This window comes from Opisthorchis viverrini (genome assembly GCF_000715545.1).
Source record: "Opisthorchis viverrini unplaced genomic scaffold opera_v5_10, whole genome shotgun sequence".
Taxonomy (NCBI): Eukaryota; Metazoa; Platyhelminthes; class Trematoda; order Opisthorchiida; family Opisthorchiidae; genus Opisthorchis; species Opisthorchis viverrini.
Genome location: NW_008751666.1, coordinates 3239963 through 3258955, shown reverse-complemented (window position 1 = coordinate 3258955; position 18993 = coordinate 3239963). Strand labels below are relative to the sequence as shown.

At 43.4% G+C, this 18993-nt stretch overlaps 1 protein-coding gene across 1 annotated transcript in view; it reads left to right on the top strand.

Moving 5' to 3' along the window:
- Positions 1-18993, top strand: part of T265_01005 (hypothetical protein) — a gene marked incomplete at both ends in the record, with an annotated part of 81123 nt that overhangs the window by 48677 nt on the left and 13453 nt on the right. Inside the window, 6 exons of the mRNA XM_009164920.1 lie at positions 690-976; positions 4513-4625; positions 11199-11318; positions 12105-12180; positions 15489-15621; positions 17896-17981. Of these exons, the coding sequence (XP_009163184.1) occupies positions 690-976; positions 4513-4625; positions 11199-11318; positions 12105-12180; positions 15489-15621; positions 17896-17981 (815 nt within the window). The remainder of the gene's footprint in view (positions 1-689; positions 977-4512; positions 4626-11198; positions 11319-12104; positions 12181-15488; positions 15622-17895; positions 17982-18993) is intronic.

Below are 18993 nucleotides of genomic sequence, written 5' to 3'. Positions count from 1 at the left end.
CGCTAGCTATTTTCCTGAACTTTCCACAGTGCACTCAGTTCACACAATCATTTTCAGGTGCTCACCATTGAGTTTGCCCCCTCCATTTCACTCAAGAGGAAATCTTGATAGCAAAGATCTAAGTTTTGGCGGCTCACAACAGCGATGGCATTGCGTTGCAGATGACTCCCGGCAGTCGTATGGTATCACGTAGATTTCAATTCAACTCAGTGACAATTATTATGTTGGCTAATCGTAATTAAGTAGGCGTGTACAACTCAGACAGACGGCTGTTGGAGATTTAACATTAATGTGTTCATATTTGCAGGTTGTGAGTGAGACTGGGTATCACCTGGTCTATAAATATCGGGTAGTCAACAGGTAGTGGTTCTTTTCTGATGTTGACAGTTTGCGATAACACTCGAGCTAGTATGTACTGATTCCCCTACCCTTAAAACCATGAATAGCTCTGAACAGTGTTCTATTACTCTTCGTTAGCATATTCTTTCCAAGTCGCTTCCTAACGTATTTTGTTAGTCCATATTGAACGGGGTGGCTAAGCCTTGTTACCACGCAAGCCAGACGTTTACAAGTTCCTCGTGTTAGCAAGTTAAATTGCAATTTTGTAATCCCATCTGAAAGTGGCCGCTCGATGACAGTTGTTCTCATTATAATACTTCCTTCAAAACCATTGTCTCTACTCTTTCCAGCGTCCAAGCCAAATAGGCTATTCCCCATCGTGGAGCTGATCTTTGGGCACTTTCTCATCCGGTTCCTGCTCCAAACGATACTGGCTTTCTTGGCTGCATTTATATTCTGCCCAGTCTTGGCCGTCATCCGCTTGGTGTGGGCGTTCGTTCGCTGTATCACTCGCTCCATATGGGATGCTTTGGTGTTTCACCTCGTTTTGCGCCGTTTAGCGCGGGTACCAGCTCGCGAAGATTTCATGGTGAAACGTATTGCGGGCCCTGGTACAGCTGCCAATCACTTTTACAGGGTAAGCTTGAACGAACGTTTCCGTCCGCTTGGGGTTGTATACTACAGGAGCTCGACGGAAATCCCATTTGGTGCTTCGCGGCCTGATTAGTAGACTTTTTCTCCTATCTGGTACTTGAATTTCTTTTCTTCTATCATATAAAGCCATCCCATTCAGCACAAGCTGTCGAACTAATAGGGTGTTATTTTTAGTTTAGATCCGGGACTGGGCTTGTTGTTATGCTGAAAGTAGTCGACTTTACAAACAACAAACACACAAATATACACATATGATGCCAACAATTTGACGCTAGCGAATTTAGCTGGAAGCAACATACACTAAACTAATTCGTTCTGTATTATATCAGTAGTTCTGTTTCATTCTACTCTGTAACTGTCATGACCACAAAAGGTTACGGTAATCCTCATTGCGACTAGGTCTGCAAGATGGTGCCCGCGTGATCCCCATGATTGAAGATGCCACCAGATATGACTTCTCGTCGATCTCAGTGGTGTCGTTGTTGTCGGTTTTCATCCTGTTTTTTCAATGAGTGTCCGAGGTCAAGGAACCTCAGAATAACTGCCCCAAGTCCCTCTCCATCCACACTAGGTCTGCAAGATGGTGCCCGCGTGATCCCCATGATTGAAGATGCCACCAGATATGACTTCTCGTCGATCTCAGTGGTGTCGTTGTTGTCGGTTTTCATCCTGTTTTTTCAATGAGTGTCCGAGGTCAAGGAACCTCAGAATAACTGCCCCAAGTCCCTTCTCCATCCACCTTTATTCTTGTCTTCTTGACAGGGCTTTCAAATAGATGATGATTGTACTGCATCCAAGTGTAAATTTTGAAAACTTTTGTGTTGTCGTTGTTGATGACGTCGATGATAATGATGATCATTACTGTCGTTCCTCTTTTGCTTCTGTATGGGGTTGAATTCTACGAACCTGTTGACATGGCTTACAGCTTTGTTCTTTTCCTCTAATATTTATCCTGTGGAGAAGCTGTGTGCCCCAGATCCAGATTCTTTATCTTCAACGATCAAGACAACCGCCAAAGCTTCTCAACTACCGGATGCCTCGTTCCGTCAGTTTTGTATCTGGCATTTTGCGATCTTACGTGTGCGGAAACGCCATTATCACACCATTATCACAAGATATGTTTTGTGTCGTTCGCAGAGAGAGTATTTGAGAAAAAACTAACGATGTGGATCTCCTGAAGACAGGTTGCGCCACAATTTTGAGAGAGAATTCCACACAACGCTAAGTTTATTGATGATGAAGTTGGCCCACATTTTTGCTGGGAAAGACTCAGAAGCCCGTGATTATGTAGCTTGAACGCAGTGTCCTAAAACACTGGCTGTTTTATACACTTTATGTCGGAACAACTTGAGCCTCATTCGGCACTATTCAAACATGTTTAACGACCTTTGCGGCTTTCATAGCAATCCAGCTAGTCAGCTGATAGGCTCAAATCCTTTCCATTCACCTTGTTATATCACCGGCACCAGTTCCTGAATTTCTCATTGATCTTTGACTACCTAAGGTTTGGGTTTGAGATGGCGCAGCGGTTAAGCTGCCTATCCCTTCGGTAGAGGTTCTAGGTTGGCACGTGAGCTACGGTTGGGAAGCACGGTTTGGCGGATATTTTCGGGAGATAAATATTGGGTAATTGATCAGGTGGGTGTTGATCTGTTCGCCGAGCTCGGAGAACCAACTAATGCACCTGAGCTGCCAATATTCCAACACATTACCGAAGGTAAAGATAAAGATCTTGGCGATATTGGTAGGAGTTCGATGCTTGTCGAAGAATGTATTGAAAATCCATACCATTGTAACTTATCCTGTGAGCACAGCTGCACTGTTCATATGGTGAACTTACTGCTCCAAAATGAAGCAGTTGTATCTACCTTGAATGAGATAGCGATATAACCATAGAAGTCTGTCAACATGTCCATTTTGGCCATGTTGCATAATTAGAAAGTAGAAGGGAGTTTGATAAATGGTGGGTTTGTAAGTTCAAGCGCGAGTAGAAAAAAACAGAAGGTAGGTCTGGAAACGGACTTCAGCCGGTGACCTCCCGCTTATCATGTGCCCTATCGACTGGGTTACTTTCGATCCTGGTTCTCCGGTGACCTTGTGCATCTGAACTGTACTACTGATACACTGCACGCCTGCCTAATGGAATTTAAATCTATATCTGCCAGGGCGATTACTTCTTGGTACCCTCCACAGTGGGCCGGATGCTCACATCATCCTGACACACAAGGGCATTGACGCGATTTGACTTACACTCATGTGCATTCCAATTTGGATTTTCACAGGTGGCTCACCTGGAACCCAACTCAGTCTCTTGCCCATGGTATTCTTCTTTGACGTTAATTGTTTGAAAGTATACACAAACTGTTATTCCTAACGAGAAGTTTGTTGGATTAGTTGTGAAGTTCACGTACGCGTTTCGGTGAGCGAGCGTCCTTGGTATCTCAGTCTTCAGAGCACCTATACGGTAAGCTGGAATTCGGCGGTTCGAGCCATACTGCAGACGTGTCTTTTCGCGCATGCTACGTGTACTTGAACTTCCCATCACAATAGTTGATTTTCGAGACACACCTTCACCTCATTCGTAATAACGCATGAATCATGAGTCGCTAGTTTCTCATTAACCTGCCTCACAGTACTATTTCCAAGATCAGCTTGTTCATGAGGACCTCGCCCAAATGGTCCGATTTTAACACCGTAGAAAACCATGCACCATATAATTCATGAATTTGGCTGTTATGGGCCATTTTATCGATACTCATACTACTGCTACGATGACAACAGCAACTTCATCCTTAGAGATTTTCAAGATTCTACAGGTCACTTGACGCGTTGGCTCGAGTAACTCATTCATATTTTGAGGGTTACACTGACACTTGCCGTAAATTAAGTAATTGCCGCATAAAGGATTTCCTTGTTTAGAATTCTATGCTCTCTTAACCACCGACAAACTTCAGTCGCGCGAATCCTGCATGTTAGGCGAAGATATTATCAGTCTACAACTGAATTTCTTGTGGATTTGAGGAGGCTACTGATATTCAGCAGAAAACCAGTCATTTTCCTAAATTCACCACTTGTAAAGGCGATTCAAGAGTTTTCTCATCGTTGACTGTTACTCTTTTAGCAGAAAACGGCCAGAAGTAGAGCTGTTACCAGTCGGTGCGCGGCAAATCCTCCCTGTCACCGATCAAACTTTCCAAGCTGTCACGCTGCTCCTCCGATGAGTCACTGTTGATCTCAGTTGCTTACGGAACACCTCAATTGAAACATCTACCTTTCCTTATTCGACCGTCCCTTGTCACGTCATATTTGAACCCATCCGCGTTATGTAATCACGGCGATCTCCGACTTCATTCGCTGCGCTTCTTATACATTAAATTCTTTGGTAGTCTTGTATGTAAACTCCCGAGAGGCTGATCTTATCGTTTTCAGGTTGACACCAAGCTCGTACGGTTATGCGGTTTTTAGTTTCACACTTATCATTTGTTTTTCCGTCCCGCTATTCGTCACTGTTCATCAAAGGCGCGTCCCGTGGACATTTTGGTTGTCCTTGTCGGGCAGCTAGAGCTTTTGGAGCTCAACCTATGGCGACGCCAGATGGAACAGTTGGCTGACAAACCGATTGATTCTTATCGGTGAGTGCTGTTCTGTCGTATATTGAGCATAAGTTTTATTCTAACTTTCCTCCTACAGGTTTTTCACAAACGTAATTAATGTAGCAGATTTGACTCGTGAATCGCGGGTCCGATGACTCGCACTGAGCCAGTTACTGGCAAACATAAACCAGAAGTTATAGAGAACATGGGATGTATGCTTTCCCGTATACACGGCCGTTACGAAATCAATAAGTTGCTCAGGCTGTGCAGTTACGAACTGCACAGCTTGTGCCACAATCCTCAGATACTGTGACTGTCACTGTGGGCATCCACAATTGTGGATGCTTCACTGGCATGCAACCGTTGTTTTTGTTGTATCTTGCATTTATTTCGCAACTTGCTGCCCTGATAAGACCGTTTGCCGCACGAAAGGCTTCTTCGATAACAACCGGTTCGATCGATCATCGGGCTTATCACCCATTCTTTCTGGTTTTCCTGATTCTCAGACATTTACTCCGGTTTCCACTCGGACTGGGGTTGATCAAGTTTCAGAATCCACAACCACATGTTTCTTATCTGACGTCGTTACCTCCCCTTGTTGTGTGTCAACATCATACACCCCCACCGACTCGTCGGTCTTACTACCCATTAGCCACCACCCGGTCGTCACAGTCCATGTTCTACTCGTGTTTACTCAACCCGGTTGTTGGACACCTATTTTACGGGTGTTCATGTTTCACTGGGAACGGACTGCGTTCGAGCTGTTTCAGAATGACATATTGATAAAGATTGTGAAATAATTTTCCTTCGAGATTCCGAGATACACTATGTAGCTGTTTTGTCCCTGTAGCGGATCATGTGCATGCCACTAATCTCAAGGAGAATTCGAACCCGAAACCAATCGGCTAGTAGCTGAATGCTAAATTGTTGACCACGAACAGCCCATCGGTAATGCGATTACCTTACGCTTACACAGAATGTAGCGCCACTCATTCTTCAGTCTCGGAATTCACTTTACATGAATACCTGTTGGTTAGCCGGATAAATGAGGACTTCTCAGACAGAAGTTTGACTCGTGTTGTCAATTATCCTTCCTCCTGACTGCTTGTAGTTCGTTGTTAGTGTGAGGTTATTGGAAATTTTCAATCGAGATTCCACTTTGTAAATGGAAATAATCTAATAAAAAAAGCTGAAAAATACTGTACGCCTATCTCGTGTATATTGGGAATCCCCACCAATCCGACCGTTCCATGACGAGCGATTTTTCAGCAACATGATCACCTGGTGGTCGGACGGTTAGTCTTCAACCACTACCCGGGAGGTTGCGCGTTCGAATCACCCTGGAGATTCGTGAGATACGCACTGCTGACCACATCCAATAAGAATGAAACAGCCGCACAGTGTTCGTCAGCTTTTTGACATTGTCCAACTTTACTTAGCTTTTGCAGCAATAGCGCGAGGTTTGCAGCATAATAACATTTTGTTCTGACGTGTCAGTCGCGCATAAAAACGTTCACTTCGCAATGTAGAGACGAGTATCATAAGTGTGTGGAACCAATCGGTAAATCGACCGACCTGTCCTATCATTCCATCGCCAACTCATGTTAATGGCGCATTTCGTTGTCCTTTGTGCGCGTAAATTCGGTCGGCATTTTTTGATGAGCCTGTCCACACTTGAAGTTTTTAGCGAAACTGAGCAACGTTCTGGGTCTAGCCTGGTGGCTTGGATATACTTCTTTATGGCGGGTTTCCAGGACTGGGCGCACTCACTCGATTGGTCACATGTCCTGAGTCCTCTTCGCTTATGCCGTATTGTCGTACGAAGAATCATTATAGTGCTATGAAGGATGCAATACTCTGTACTTCTCAATCCAGACAAAGATTCGGACATTGTTGCAATACAAAGAAGGTGGAATGTTCAGTTACAACGAAGATAAATGTCGCATAAAATTGAATTTCGAAAACGCCATAGCGATAACGACCGGGACAGAAAAACGAAATCGAACTTGGTTTCATCTCTCATGGGTTTCAGAGCCAGCAAAACATGATTGAAATCGCAACATCACACCTACGTGGGACACCGAATATACGTAGAGAGGGAGTCTTTTTGAGACCGATTCTACGTGCACAGCATTCTGCCCACCAGGAATTAGCAGGGTGGTAACGGATAGATACAATCCACTTCGTCAACTTCTTGCTGTTCAGTTTGTTAAGGGTTTTCTTCAGGTTCCACTCTCCCTGGTATTATTGCACACCCGGAATATGTATTTTTTCATGTTAACCTCTACTTCTCACTCCTTAAACATCTCACCTGTTACCCGCTGTAATACCTTGAAGAACTGATCCTGTTGTCCATGAAAAGTGTTCAAAAATGTTCGAAAGGGAACTCTATAAACAGATCGATGACTTAGCAGTAGTTGTACCAACTAGACGCGTTGTGGGGAGTTTTTTTTATAGGTTTCCTTATACATCAGCTTTGTGGCAACATTTTTGCAGCCCTTTTTGAACGATGTGTAGACGATGTTTTTGTTATTGTGTATCCTACCCATTTTGGACGCGTTCACAACCGCGTTACTCATCTGTATCCCGATTTATTTGTCTTTTAGAGCTAAAATTACATTTTTGGATATGTTCATTAGCAAACTTCCCGGCCATACTCTCAAATGTTCGGTGTGAAGTGAACAGTAGATCCAAATTTCATCCATCTTGGTTTTTGAGATGTATCTAATTCGCACTTCGTTCTCACTTGTCACACGTACTTGTGTTCCCGATTCTTTGTGAGAGAAGGGATTTTTTACGAAAACTTTGCTGTCTGGTGCTACCCGGAGATATTCATCGTTGCTCACAGCAGAATCGTGGCAGGATACAACAAACACAGTTAAAGAAAGAAACACTGTTCGCCAATTGCGATCTGCAGTGAACATTTCACAGCAGCCATACACAATAGGTTTCAAGATGCAGTCGGCCGTACTGAGAGGACCATCGACCTGATTCTGCTATCATCAACCAGCAATCCAATACGTAATGTGTACACCGCCTCCTTCTGACATGCTTTACATCAGACCACCTGCAGTTATAGTGACACCTGGGGTTATGCGGACCTGTCTCGAAATTGCCTCTTATAGTCTGAGTCGGTTGACTGGTCAGCCGATAGAAATAAGGTGGGATGAAGCTCATAATCGATCACGAAGCGTAGCCAAGCTAACGGTCAGTGCGTTGACCCCAGAATATCGTTCACAATTTCACTTCGAAATGTCGGTACGAGGGTGATAGGGTTTGGTATGATCAGTTAATATGCTAATCAGTCAATATTGGTCAAGTCAATACTCTGAAATGCTCGTTAACTTGCCTTATTGTGGTATACGATCTAGGCGTGAAAACGGACTATTGACATTCTGCAGAATTTTCTCTCCACAGCAATTGTCAGGAGAATCTGTCGATTTTGGACACTTACCGAATGACAAATTTCCTCTCTTTTCCTCAACTCGAAGGAAACAGTTTTACCTCAAATTTATACAAAATACCGTGAATCCGGCGGCCGTCAAGGTGTTTGTATATATAATGTTGACCTTAAACGTGGAGTGTGTTTCTTCTGACTGCTACCACGGTCCCCGCCTCAGGACTTTTCCATTATAACTCATAGGCGCATAGTACATCCTTCGTTGATGGAATACCTTTGCAAACTTTCCTGGTGTTTCCTCTCGTTCTTCCTATTCGTGTTTCCCTCTATAATGCAGTTCCACGTCTATTAGTTCAATATAAGTCTTCGTACAGTCTGCATATCATCTTGCAGACGGTTCGCTTGCCCGCCATCCAAGACACCAACTTTTTTGCTCATACAAGACTATACCAGTGTCTATCTCTCTAGCACTTCCCGAAGGAGTACAAGTGTCTGTTCTCATTAGCTGTCATCATCCATTCTATACTGGTTCTCCCTAGTGGGGCAAGTAATCTAATGGGTTCTGTCGTTTCTGCAGTTTCTCGGACTCCTCTAATTAGCCACATATTGTCGAGGTAATTTTTACAGTTGGTACTTTAGGGTAGACTTACTTTGCCTTCCTCATGTGAAGGCTTTCTGGCGTCCTTCGTATGATGTCGGGATAAGATCCTCAGATCAAGTTGTTGAGAATCTCAGTTTCTTGATCGAAATATACATCTTCTTGTGTGTCAATCCATGGTGTGTCTCGTAGGTTGTTCCCACTCAGACCTGAATTTCGGAGTGTTACTCGCCTTGAACTTAGATCACTATTGAGGTGCTTCGAAATTCTTGTCGCATTATCTCAATAAATTTGTCGATACGTCTTGTGAGAAGACACCATGATGACCTTACATGAAAAGGGTGTATTAGTTTAGGACGGTAGTAAATGGCGGTCTTTATTTTCATTCCATTTGTCATACAGTGTAGTATAGACTAACAACACCATGCTGTCTACATGTGCTGAAATTGTTCTATTGGAATATGTGCTAAAAAACAGAACACGTGACTGAGTACCTCGACTATACACCATATCAATTACCAGAGTGCGACGAAGAGACCCCTGAGGTCAAATGATGCGGAATCTCCTTCAGACCGAAAACTCGGTTTCCTACGGCGTGCACTGCATTTGCACCGAAACGCCAGATCTCAACCAACCAGCCTCAAACCTAACAATGGCTCTGATCTCATGTCCATTCGTATCTGAAAAGACAACAAGGCTTTAAATTCGTGGGTTAAGCCAGGCAGATGTCGAACTAGCAGCCTTGATTCTAACTTTTTGCGCCCGTAGCACTTTTTATTTATTAAGCATGTCCGCGTATTAACACAGGGTCCGTGATTCGGTTCGAAGCACGAGATAAATACCACCCTCTTCCTTTAGGACAGGCGAACTTTTCCCTTGTATCGTACGCACTTCACCCTTACTGATTAGCGTGATGTGTGTCCCGGATCATGGTCAACAATGAAATCAACAGACAGCATGCTACGAAATCAGTAAGTGCCCGTACCATAATCTCCAAAGACCGTTCCAGGCTTGTTGCACAGATTATTGGACACCCTACATAGTGTGATGCGGCTTATCTCGCGTGTTTTCTCCCAGCACATGCGCGTGATTCTGGTAGAATTTCCCATACATCAAGATACTGGTTTTGAGGTCATTAGGAAATATAGTCTTTCAGGGTGTTTTGTCGTGTAAAAACCCTATATAGTTAAGTGGGATCGACTCTGGTAATACCGGTTCTTCTATTCTGTTCGAAGCAAAGGCGGGGCACAGGAGACTTGAAATTCATACTGACGTTGCTGATACATGACGATAGTCTAGAAATGATAGATGTCTGCTATGTCGAACATCTTCGGCGGCACAGAGGTTTGCGCACAATCACCGTATGGACACGGAGATGTTAAGTGATAAGTGATTGCTCGTTGAGCAGAAGCCGTTTATTTCAATGAACCTACTTATCCCGATAGGTACGTTACGAACTGGTTACGGACCTCTCGGCGTTTTGTCTCATGTCCTCGAACATGTGCTTTTTCCATGAGACTTGAGTGAATCAACTCCCATGAATGGTCTTTTGTTTATTCCTCCAGCACTGAGCACCGGATGCCATGTTGTTGTTTGGGAAAACCTAACAAGTCGACTTTTTTTTACCTTTTTTTAAAATATTTTTCAGTGAATCGTAACATTTTCACAGGTTTGTCAAACATGTCATAACATTGCTAACGATGTTGTTTCTGAAAACTGTGTCACATGGTTCACCGTGCAGTTGTTTGTGTGGTAGGATGTAGCTAATGAGATATGATTTGCCTGAGCCCCTGTTAATCCTAATTTGACTTGTCCCGAGCTCCACACAGTGGCTATAGAATGTTTTTCAGAAGATTCTTCCCTTATACTCTCTGTGGAGGTCTCCTCATGTTTCGGAGTGCACCAGCTGGGGATTGTTAGTATTTTCTTCAAATTAATTCAACGTCGTATACCCTGTATGATGAGAACCAATGAATTCACAGCTTTGTGCGGACGTTTTGTCAATCTTTTCCGGTAGAATTCGGATGCGGATAATTGGGCTTGGGGTGGGTCATTAGCTAGCGTAGCTTTTTCAAATTTGTGATCGGCAGTCACAGCTGCTCTGGTGCATCGAGCGTCGTACAGTTTATTGAATCAGACTGTTTTCCTGTGTCTTTTGTTCACGTCGCGTCCGATGGAGACTAACCTAGTGACGAAGATCATGAATCCGGATACGGTAAACGTTTCGAATTTAGCCTAGCAATACGCAGCAAGTATGTTATTGTTCAGAATCAGTACTATGGGATCCTGCTGTCTGTTCTTAGTGGGCTGTAGCTCACCTTTACATGTACACCTTCTACCTTTACGATAAGAGGAATTCGGATGTTTTTCAAATACAATAACCTATGAAACGGGCGGAATGGTCTGATTATTTTGTTGGCCTAACGAACATACTGGCCGTCATCGAGACTTCGGTATTTTCCAACTGGTTTGGCACATCACATCGACCTACCATAGTTTCGTTGTGTTTGTTCAGGCCTCGTTTAAGTTATATCTAGAGCTTTGACTCAATTAATACAGTTCCTTATGGTGTTAAAAGAACTCTGGGGGATTATTTTCTATTTTTCCGCCTTAGGCGCCTGGTTCAGAGTCTGTCCTGGTTATGTGTAACCCCACAATCTGACGGAAAGCTGTACACTACCTTGTGCCAGAAGACAAAACTGTGGCGTTCCGAAATTCAATCGAATGCTGAGGAGTAAGTGCCTTGTTGCGTGTCTTTCGTGCTGTGTTAGAGCGTGTGAGAGGGGGACTTTTCGTGAGGTACTTCGATGCGTGTTGACTTCTCATCCCGGGTTGTACTAAATGCTCTTCTGGGAGACTCGGGTGCTTTTTATTCCGTTTTGCCATGCCAATGCTGTTTGTGTGCGTTCTGTAGCCCACCCTTGTGTCAATTAGGCATGCACCTGTTCTCCGAATTTACTGAGTTCATTAACAGTTCAACTAAAAATTTTTCCATGTCCACCGCGAAAAAGCTCCGCGGAATTCGATACCATAATAAGCGGCGTGAAAGCAATACGGTTGATTACTTTGAAGCTCTGTGATCAACTGAAGCGTGAAATGAAAAGCCTACAGTTGAATAACTATATCGTTTATCATCAGTGCTATTTTGGTCATTGCTTCGGCAGTGCATTCATCGAGTTTGTCTGAGCCTATCCAAATGCCCAAAAACAGATTCGCATTGTATTTGTTTCAAGAAAAGGAACTTTAGAAATCATCATCCTACTGGCCTCTATATAGGAACAACGGGACTTCCCTGGCCTGTTGAGTGGGCACACTCAGCTATAGCTTACTTCGCGGTTATCGCCAAATGTTGCATTGGCAGTTTTGGAACACAGCTCACCCAGTTGTCCAACACTTGTCCTCATCGCTGATTCACTTAATCGCCTCATCAAATCATGGCTTATCAGCTGGCTTCATGTCTTCGACTAAGAACATAATTTCCCGAATCCATTTTCATTTTATTCCCTTGTCCGCTTTTTAGACGTATCCAAGCTCTCCAGCTACACCTGAAGCCGAATCAGTTGCAGCGTATCAAGCTCTCCGATCGAGATTTGCATGTAAGTTATGAGCCCCACTGTCTCTGCCTTTTGACAATTTGATAACATCACCATGCTTCTAGTGTGATAAACGCAAGATTTAACAGTGAGTGAAACTGCCATCTGCAATATACGCCATGTTCGACACCAGTTACCGTTTGTTCGCTGTTTGTTTACGTTCTTCCTGACGCTTATATGGCAGTTGAGGGCCAGCAGGTACTACTGATTTATTACCGTCACTGGTAACCTAGTTCATTTTATAGGCCAGGGCTTCGGTTGATTCACTGATTTCCTTCCGCTTTTTAGACTTGAATTTGATTCACCATTTACCACACTTGCAGGCTATGGACTATTAAAGTTGAACAAATTTGCTTCATAATTTTCCAACAAAGACAAACTTTTCGCACCGCCTTTAAGGAGAAAATTCCTTATCGATACATAGTGTGCATTCAGATAAGCTGTCGTACTTGTTTTGTGTAGTATTTTTGCATCAACTATGACATGCATGCATGCATTTCAACTATGACATTTTTGAGGGGTCAGTCTAAGTTGGTATTTACCGCGACACTTCGTTGTTTTTTGTAGCGCAGCTAGATAACTTTGGACAAACGAATGTTGGAAACCAGTAAATGAAGTGCTCAGTGGTACGCTCGGTGATCACTTAGTTCGCATGAAAAAAAACTTTGTAGCACTCAGGAATGGAATCAAAGACGACACCTGTGAGGTTCCAGAACCGCGAAGATGGGACAAACTGAGTGTCCAATGGGTGAACACCACTTACCGTTGACAGCTTAGGAAGCAACTCTGATACAGTTGGCCTCAATAGACAGCTAGTTCTCATCCGTTTACTTGGTTAGCTTACGAGCAAGCGCTGTATATAACTACAGAACCGGATGCGGGTTGTGCAGGTTTGATTCTTTGTCTTGTTAACCCAATCCTGGTAGTCACTAAGATGTACTCAAACGTGTTCTTTCAAGTTGAAAAAAATTAAGATATCAGCTGTGTAACCTCGGGTAATGATGAAATGCGCTGGTCGAATTATGCACTTCCCAATCTTGCCCTAGCACTCCATCCGTTTTTGAGCCTTATCTCTGTTCCAAAATACACCGATCGGTCGTAGTTCATTGTAAAATTTCTACTTATTTGTGCGAGAAAACGAACTTTAGGCTGTTTGGTAGGTTCTACTCATTTTCTGTCGTATTTAAATTCCCGCTGGAGACGTTAGGGAAATTCGCAGTGAACGACCTACCCAGTTCATCCTAACTGAACAAAAGTGTCGCAGTTTGTCCACTGTATCGGATTTTGAATGTGCCGATCCTGTTCTTTTGTCTCGCACTGAAAAGGTACCTTCAAATGTCGGACACTATGGAATGTATCGGGATATTTTTGAATGTTTCATAATAATCGGAATAAAACTGATGAATCTCGGCAAAATGACCCATATTTTGACCACAACCAGCGTTAAAACAGCCCACAGGGTTTCCACACTGAGCTTAAACTGATGGACTGCTATTCTGCCCGAATCTGCGGTGGAATAGTTCGTCCAAGCGTAACCGATGGAGAGCCCAAAGCACATATACTCGCGCTTTGTCCGAATTGATTAGACATTGTAACCTGTTCCGCAGGTACAGCAGCTTGTAAATTCCTAATGTCCTCTTTCCTTCGCCCTTGTGATCAGACTGGACCGAAGAGGTTACAATGACCATCCATGTGGTATTCCACATTGGGAAGTCTGGTGAGGTCCGTATTATGAAAAATGCGATATTGCTAACAGCACAGTGATGATACAAGGCGGGGCCTTGTCTCTTCGTTCACATATCCATAATCGTTTTAGAAAGCATACGATGTACATACCAATTATGGAGTAAGAGATATCAATTGTGTATACGTGCTATTCACTGCGCCTATAGTTTTACCGCATTTCCATGATGTCTCAGCATTTTGATGTGAGTTTTCCATGGTTTCTGCTAATCACCAGAAAACGAGGAATGAATTGTGAATTCTATTCCACTCGGCTTCCGGAAGTACCTAACGCTTGTGATAGAGCCCCTTATAGCGAACTTTGTTGTATGGTCCAAAAGATTATATACTTACGGAAGAAAGTCTTGAATGGATTGAGTATTCCGACATACTCAAAAGGTATTTGACCTCGCGATGCTATTGTATGGGATGATCGAATATGAGAGGAACGTATATCACGCACGCTGTCGTCATCTGATCCTGGGAAATTGAAGCGCACTTTATCGTGAGTTGTTAAAGTGCATCTTGGTGCACGGGTTAGATTCTTCTTCGGTGTCGGAAACGAATTTCACTGAAGTTATATGGTCAGTTCCCGGGACAGCTGTCGGAGTGGATTTAGTTCAAGTGGGTGAGATATGAATGATCTAATTCGGACAATCTTAAAGCAGTTGGCCATGAGTGTATACATGTCGCAACACATGTCACTTAGTTGCAATATATTTGTTCCGTGAACTTGACAAGCCGGAACCACTTGAGAAGCGAACCCCTATTAAATTGAAGTTCGCTGTGGATGCGAGCAACTGCGGTTAAGTGAACGCCTTCATTTATTAGTTTAAGGCGTGTTTATTTCGGTGTTTTTGGACTGTGAATTCACTTCTTCCTGAACTGTTTCCTCATGAGCATTCTCTCAGTAAGTCAACACCCGGTAGTCTTGTGCTGTATACTTTGGACTTTCTTGTTCATGGATGTATGGAAGTCAATCACTGGTATCCTCTACTGGTTTGTTACTATCCATTAGGATGGTAGTCCTCAGGATAGCAATAAGGATGCCGTGCGGCCTTGATCAACTATACCTAACCGGCCACGCGACCTATCCATCAAACGTCTTGACGCAGATATTCAGCTTACTTTTACGCGTTTGCAGGCACATGTCTCAGGGAACCTGGTATAAAGCCTCGTTTCTTCTGCGTTTATGTATTCCTCTTACTAAAAATGCGACAGAAATTCTCCGTCGGTGTCCACGATGGTTTGGATTATCAGGAACTGATTACCCATTTCAGCTGCCCATTATAAACTGATGATTAATTTCAGCTTTCACCAAGTTCTCTGTTGCTGTCGAAAACTTCTGTTCAAAGTCGCATTGTTTTTTTGTTTGCAATTTGTTGCCCTGTCTTGCATGTCATGAGCCTGACAAGGAAACTGATCCCTACAGGCTTCGCGCTTGCATATGTAACTTTCTCTCTGCGTTTGAATCGTATTTTTTTCTGCGACATGCCTGGCTGCTATGGGACTTATTACAACGCACTGTGTGCTTTTTGAGCCTAACTCTCCAGTGCTTTTCTTCCACTTTCCCTTCGCGATATATTCAGCACACTCTACGCATGGGTGCCGAGCTTACTGAGTGTTTCTTTCAAAACCGAATAGCGGCTAGATTGGATCTGCTGCAACAGGACCTGGTCTCATGGTGGTCCGCTTTTTCTTTGAACACGGATGACTATCTAGGTGAGTCACGGAACCTTCTGATAAATTGACTAAATGTTTGGTATGAACAAGTGGCGGACCGGCCCAGGTACATCTGAGCGTTGTTGTGTCCCTGCCGGAAAAAAGTTAACTTGTATTATCCTATCACTAAAACTGAATTGGTCGATGGAATGATTTTTGGGAGTAACTTCTGTAGAGGAATTCGAAACTACTCGGGTGTACAGCTGGTAGCAGTTATTACGATTCTCGGTTTCTAGTCGGATTGTATAGAATTAAAATCAGTAGAAGTAGTTTTTGTCAAATCACAATCAGTCTGTCTGACACGGTTTACCCGAATAGCAGTCGGCTGTCGATGTGGAAATTCAGTCTGTAAGTTTCAATTAGTTTGAGTAGATTTGACTTCACTTTCAGTGTGTACATCAAGGAACCATCGTTCGCGAGCAGGAATGCTGTTAGCCATGCGCAATTCAGAACAGCACAAGCAGAAACGTGTCCAACCTTTGGCCTAGCGGAGGGGATCAAATAAATTTCGAGGGTCTTGTCGTGCGACTTACCTTCCAGAATACGGCTGATGTGCTCCCTTGCACAGGGTTGCTAAAGTGCATACAACACACTTTCGGGACTACTACATCCGCGGTAGATGTATACAACTTTTTCTCAGACTCACGTAAACTGAGAGCAGTCCTTCTAATGCCAAGGCGGAACGCTTGGGACACTTTCAACACAATATCGGTGCATGAAACTGCCAGCTTCACATACTTTCAGTGTCGTGGTTATCCTTGCGGTTTGCCTTCTAAAACTGGACTGATGAGCACATATTTCCGAAGCACTACATTTCAACAGCAACAGCAGTAGTTTATCCGGATTTTCGTCAGTTCAAGAGAACCTTCTTTTGTAGTTAGCGTCGTTGGTTGATCATTTGAGCTTCCTGGTGGCGCATCGAACGGGTGGCCAAGTATTTTGTGGCGATAGTATTATTGAGTCCGTTGAGATCTTTGGCAATCACGGCCTCTCGTTTTGGCCCGAAGACACTTCATCGCTTTCTATGATTTCACCAGAAAACGAAAAGTAAGAGGGAATAAAAGTACCTCGCTAATGGTCCCTTCTCGGCTCTATGAACTTTGTCGTCGCGTCGCCTCAGTCTTAAATGAGGCCGGGATGAAACAGTCCGAGTTCACTTGGCCCTTCCCACAGACAAAAATTCAGACGGTGCACCGGATAACAAGAAAGCGCGTCCCGGGCAAATTTGTCTTTGAAGACCACCAGCTGGCTTGTTTCAAGGGTTCCGGGACCCTAGCCAGGTTTATTATTCAATGGTATTCTTATGCTGCGTATGAACCTATCCCCTGACCATTTGATTGAGGTGTTTCTATTACCCCGCACTCCCGGATTACAAACAGATCGGAATTACTTGTGATGCACAAAGGTCTAAGTCCTGTCCCACGCTGCCATAATTCGTCGCGTTAGGCTACAGCCTACTAAGTCCATTTTAACTGATTGTATCGGCAAATTGCAACCTGATACTCTTATGCAAACCCTGAAACAGGATTGCTTTTTCTCCTTGATGCTGCCACTGACCTTGGGGGAGCTATTTGACTTTCGTGTTTTCTCCACTTCCTGTTTGACTCACGTAAATATTTGCCAAGTCACCGCGGGTCAAAGTAACTCAGGTGAAACTGCTCTCGATCATTGTAGTCGGGAATAAACAATTTATTCGTGGATTAAAATAAAACCACAAGAGGAAAAAATGATCCCAAGTGTTCCTATCGTGGTCATTGTTTTTCTTCTCAGGCTTGCATCTCATTCCTTCTTGGTCCTCTCTCTCAGTGTGTGGCTGTGTGATGGTTGGTATGAAGTGTCCATCTACTCGGCGAATGGCAGTCGAGTAATTAGTCGTCGATCTAAGTCTTTCCAAATAACGTAGAACGGAATAGTTGTTTTTGGCGCGGTTCCGTAATTCTCACTGCGTTCCTGCTCGTCTGAGGCGTGTGATATTCACCCAACCACCCCGTTGATTCGTTTTAATTGCCTCTCAATCGTCGTTGGTCATCGCTACCGCCTTCGGATCAAACTTTGCGGGGAAATGTTTATCGTAATATTTGTTTTTAAAAAAAATGATTTAATCGTTCACATGACATTTCAAACAGAGTCGCAGTTATCAAAATACACTCATTTGCAAACAAATTTGGTTTTGCTGGAGGCTCACCTGGAACCCAGCTGAATCTCTCGTTTATGATGTTTTGAAGAGTTGCAAAACAGTTCCTCTTAGGCAATTTTTTCTCTTCCCCATTGAAGGTTTGTGCACGAGTCTTTTGGGTCGAACTTTTGGTGAGCAGATTTTCACCTGCATCACTGAAAATGATACTGTTTTTCCACTCCAGGTAAGTTATTCCATTTTTTGTGTGTGTCATGCGTTCAATTGGTACAATTTTCGGCTCACAGGCGTTTGTTTCAGTTGGTGTGTACCGCTTTACACTCTGCATAGTTGGAACATTTTTGTGGGTGCGTTTTCCAAAAGTAGTCCAAATCTTCGAATCTTTCGGGTTCCTGTATTCAGTCTAAAAACCCTAGTGAGTCCATATATGGAAACTAAGCAAGATCATGCGTTACTGTCATTGTTGTCTTTGATGTTACTGATGATGATGATGATGAGTGAGTCTTTGTTACTTTGGCTGAAAGGGCAGGGCATTACGTAATCTCTTCTGCTTGTAAGCATCGACTCCAACCTTTCAGGCTTTCTTCAATACAGGTGTTTCATATAATCCATGAAGACCTCCGAGATCATTCTAGGCGCTACTGCTCACGATAAAACAATAAGAGACAAAAGAGCTATTTACGTTCATTTAGGTAACATATCCCCTTAGTTCATTTCCTTTGAATTAGATCCCTGGTGCCGGATGTTTTTGGAAACTATCAGGATGGGGCGTTATGAAAAAAATACTTTTGAACCCAAACAAAAATATACTACAGATGATGTAGTCGGTTCGTTTTACCAACTGCATGTCTGTTCAATTTGGAAACCCCATGCTAGGGGCTTTTCCCATCATGGATTTTATCCCAGAGCAGCGTGCATCGGTTTCATCCATTTAGTGGGATTAGTCAGTAGTTTGAATCTCTCAAGTTATGAACAGGAATCAAATGCCTACAATGCAACCGAAAAGAAGGATCACTGGGCTAACTCCTAAATTTTCTACCTCGTGTTTGTCGTTCACAGGAACTGCCTAAAGCCATCAAATGGAAGGGTCTACACAAACGTGTTTATAGATTAAGTCATTAGGGTGAACGAGAGACCCGATAACATATACGTGAATATGTTTAGATATGGCATGTGGTGTATTGAAGGTGCCAGGGTTAGAGACTGTTGGTAGGGGTATACAACAGATCAAGCTTTGA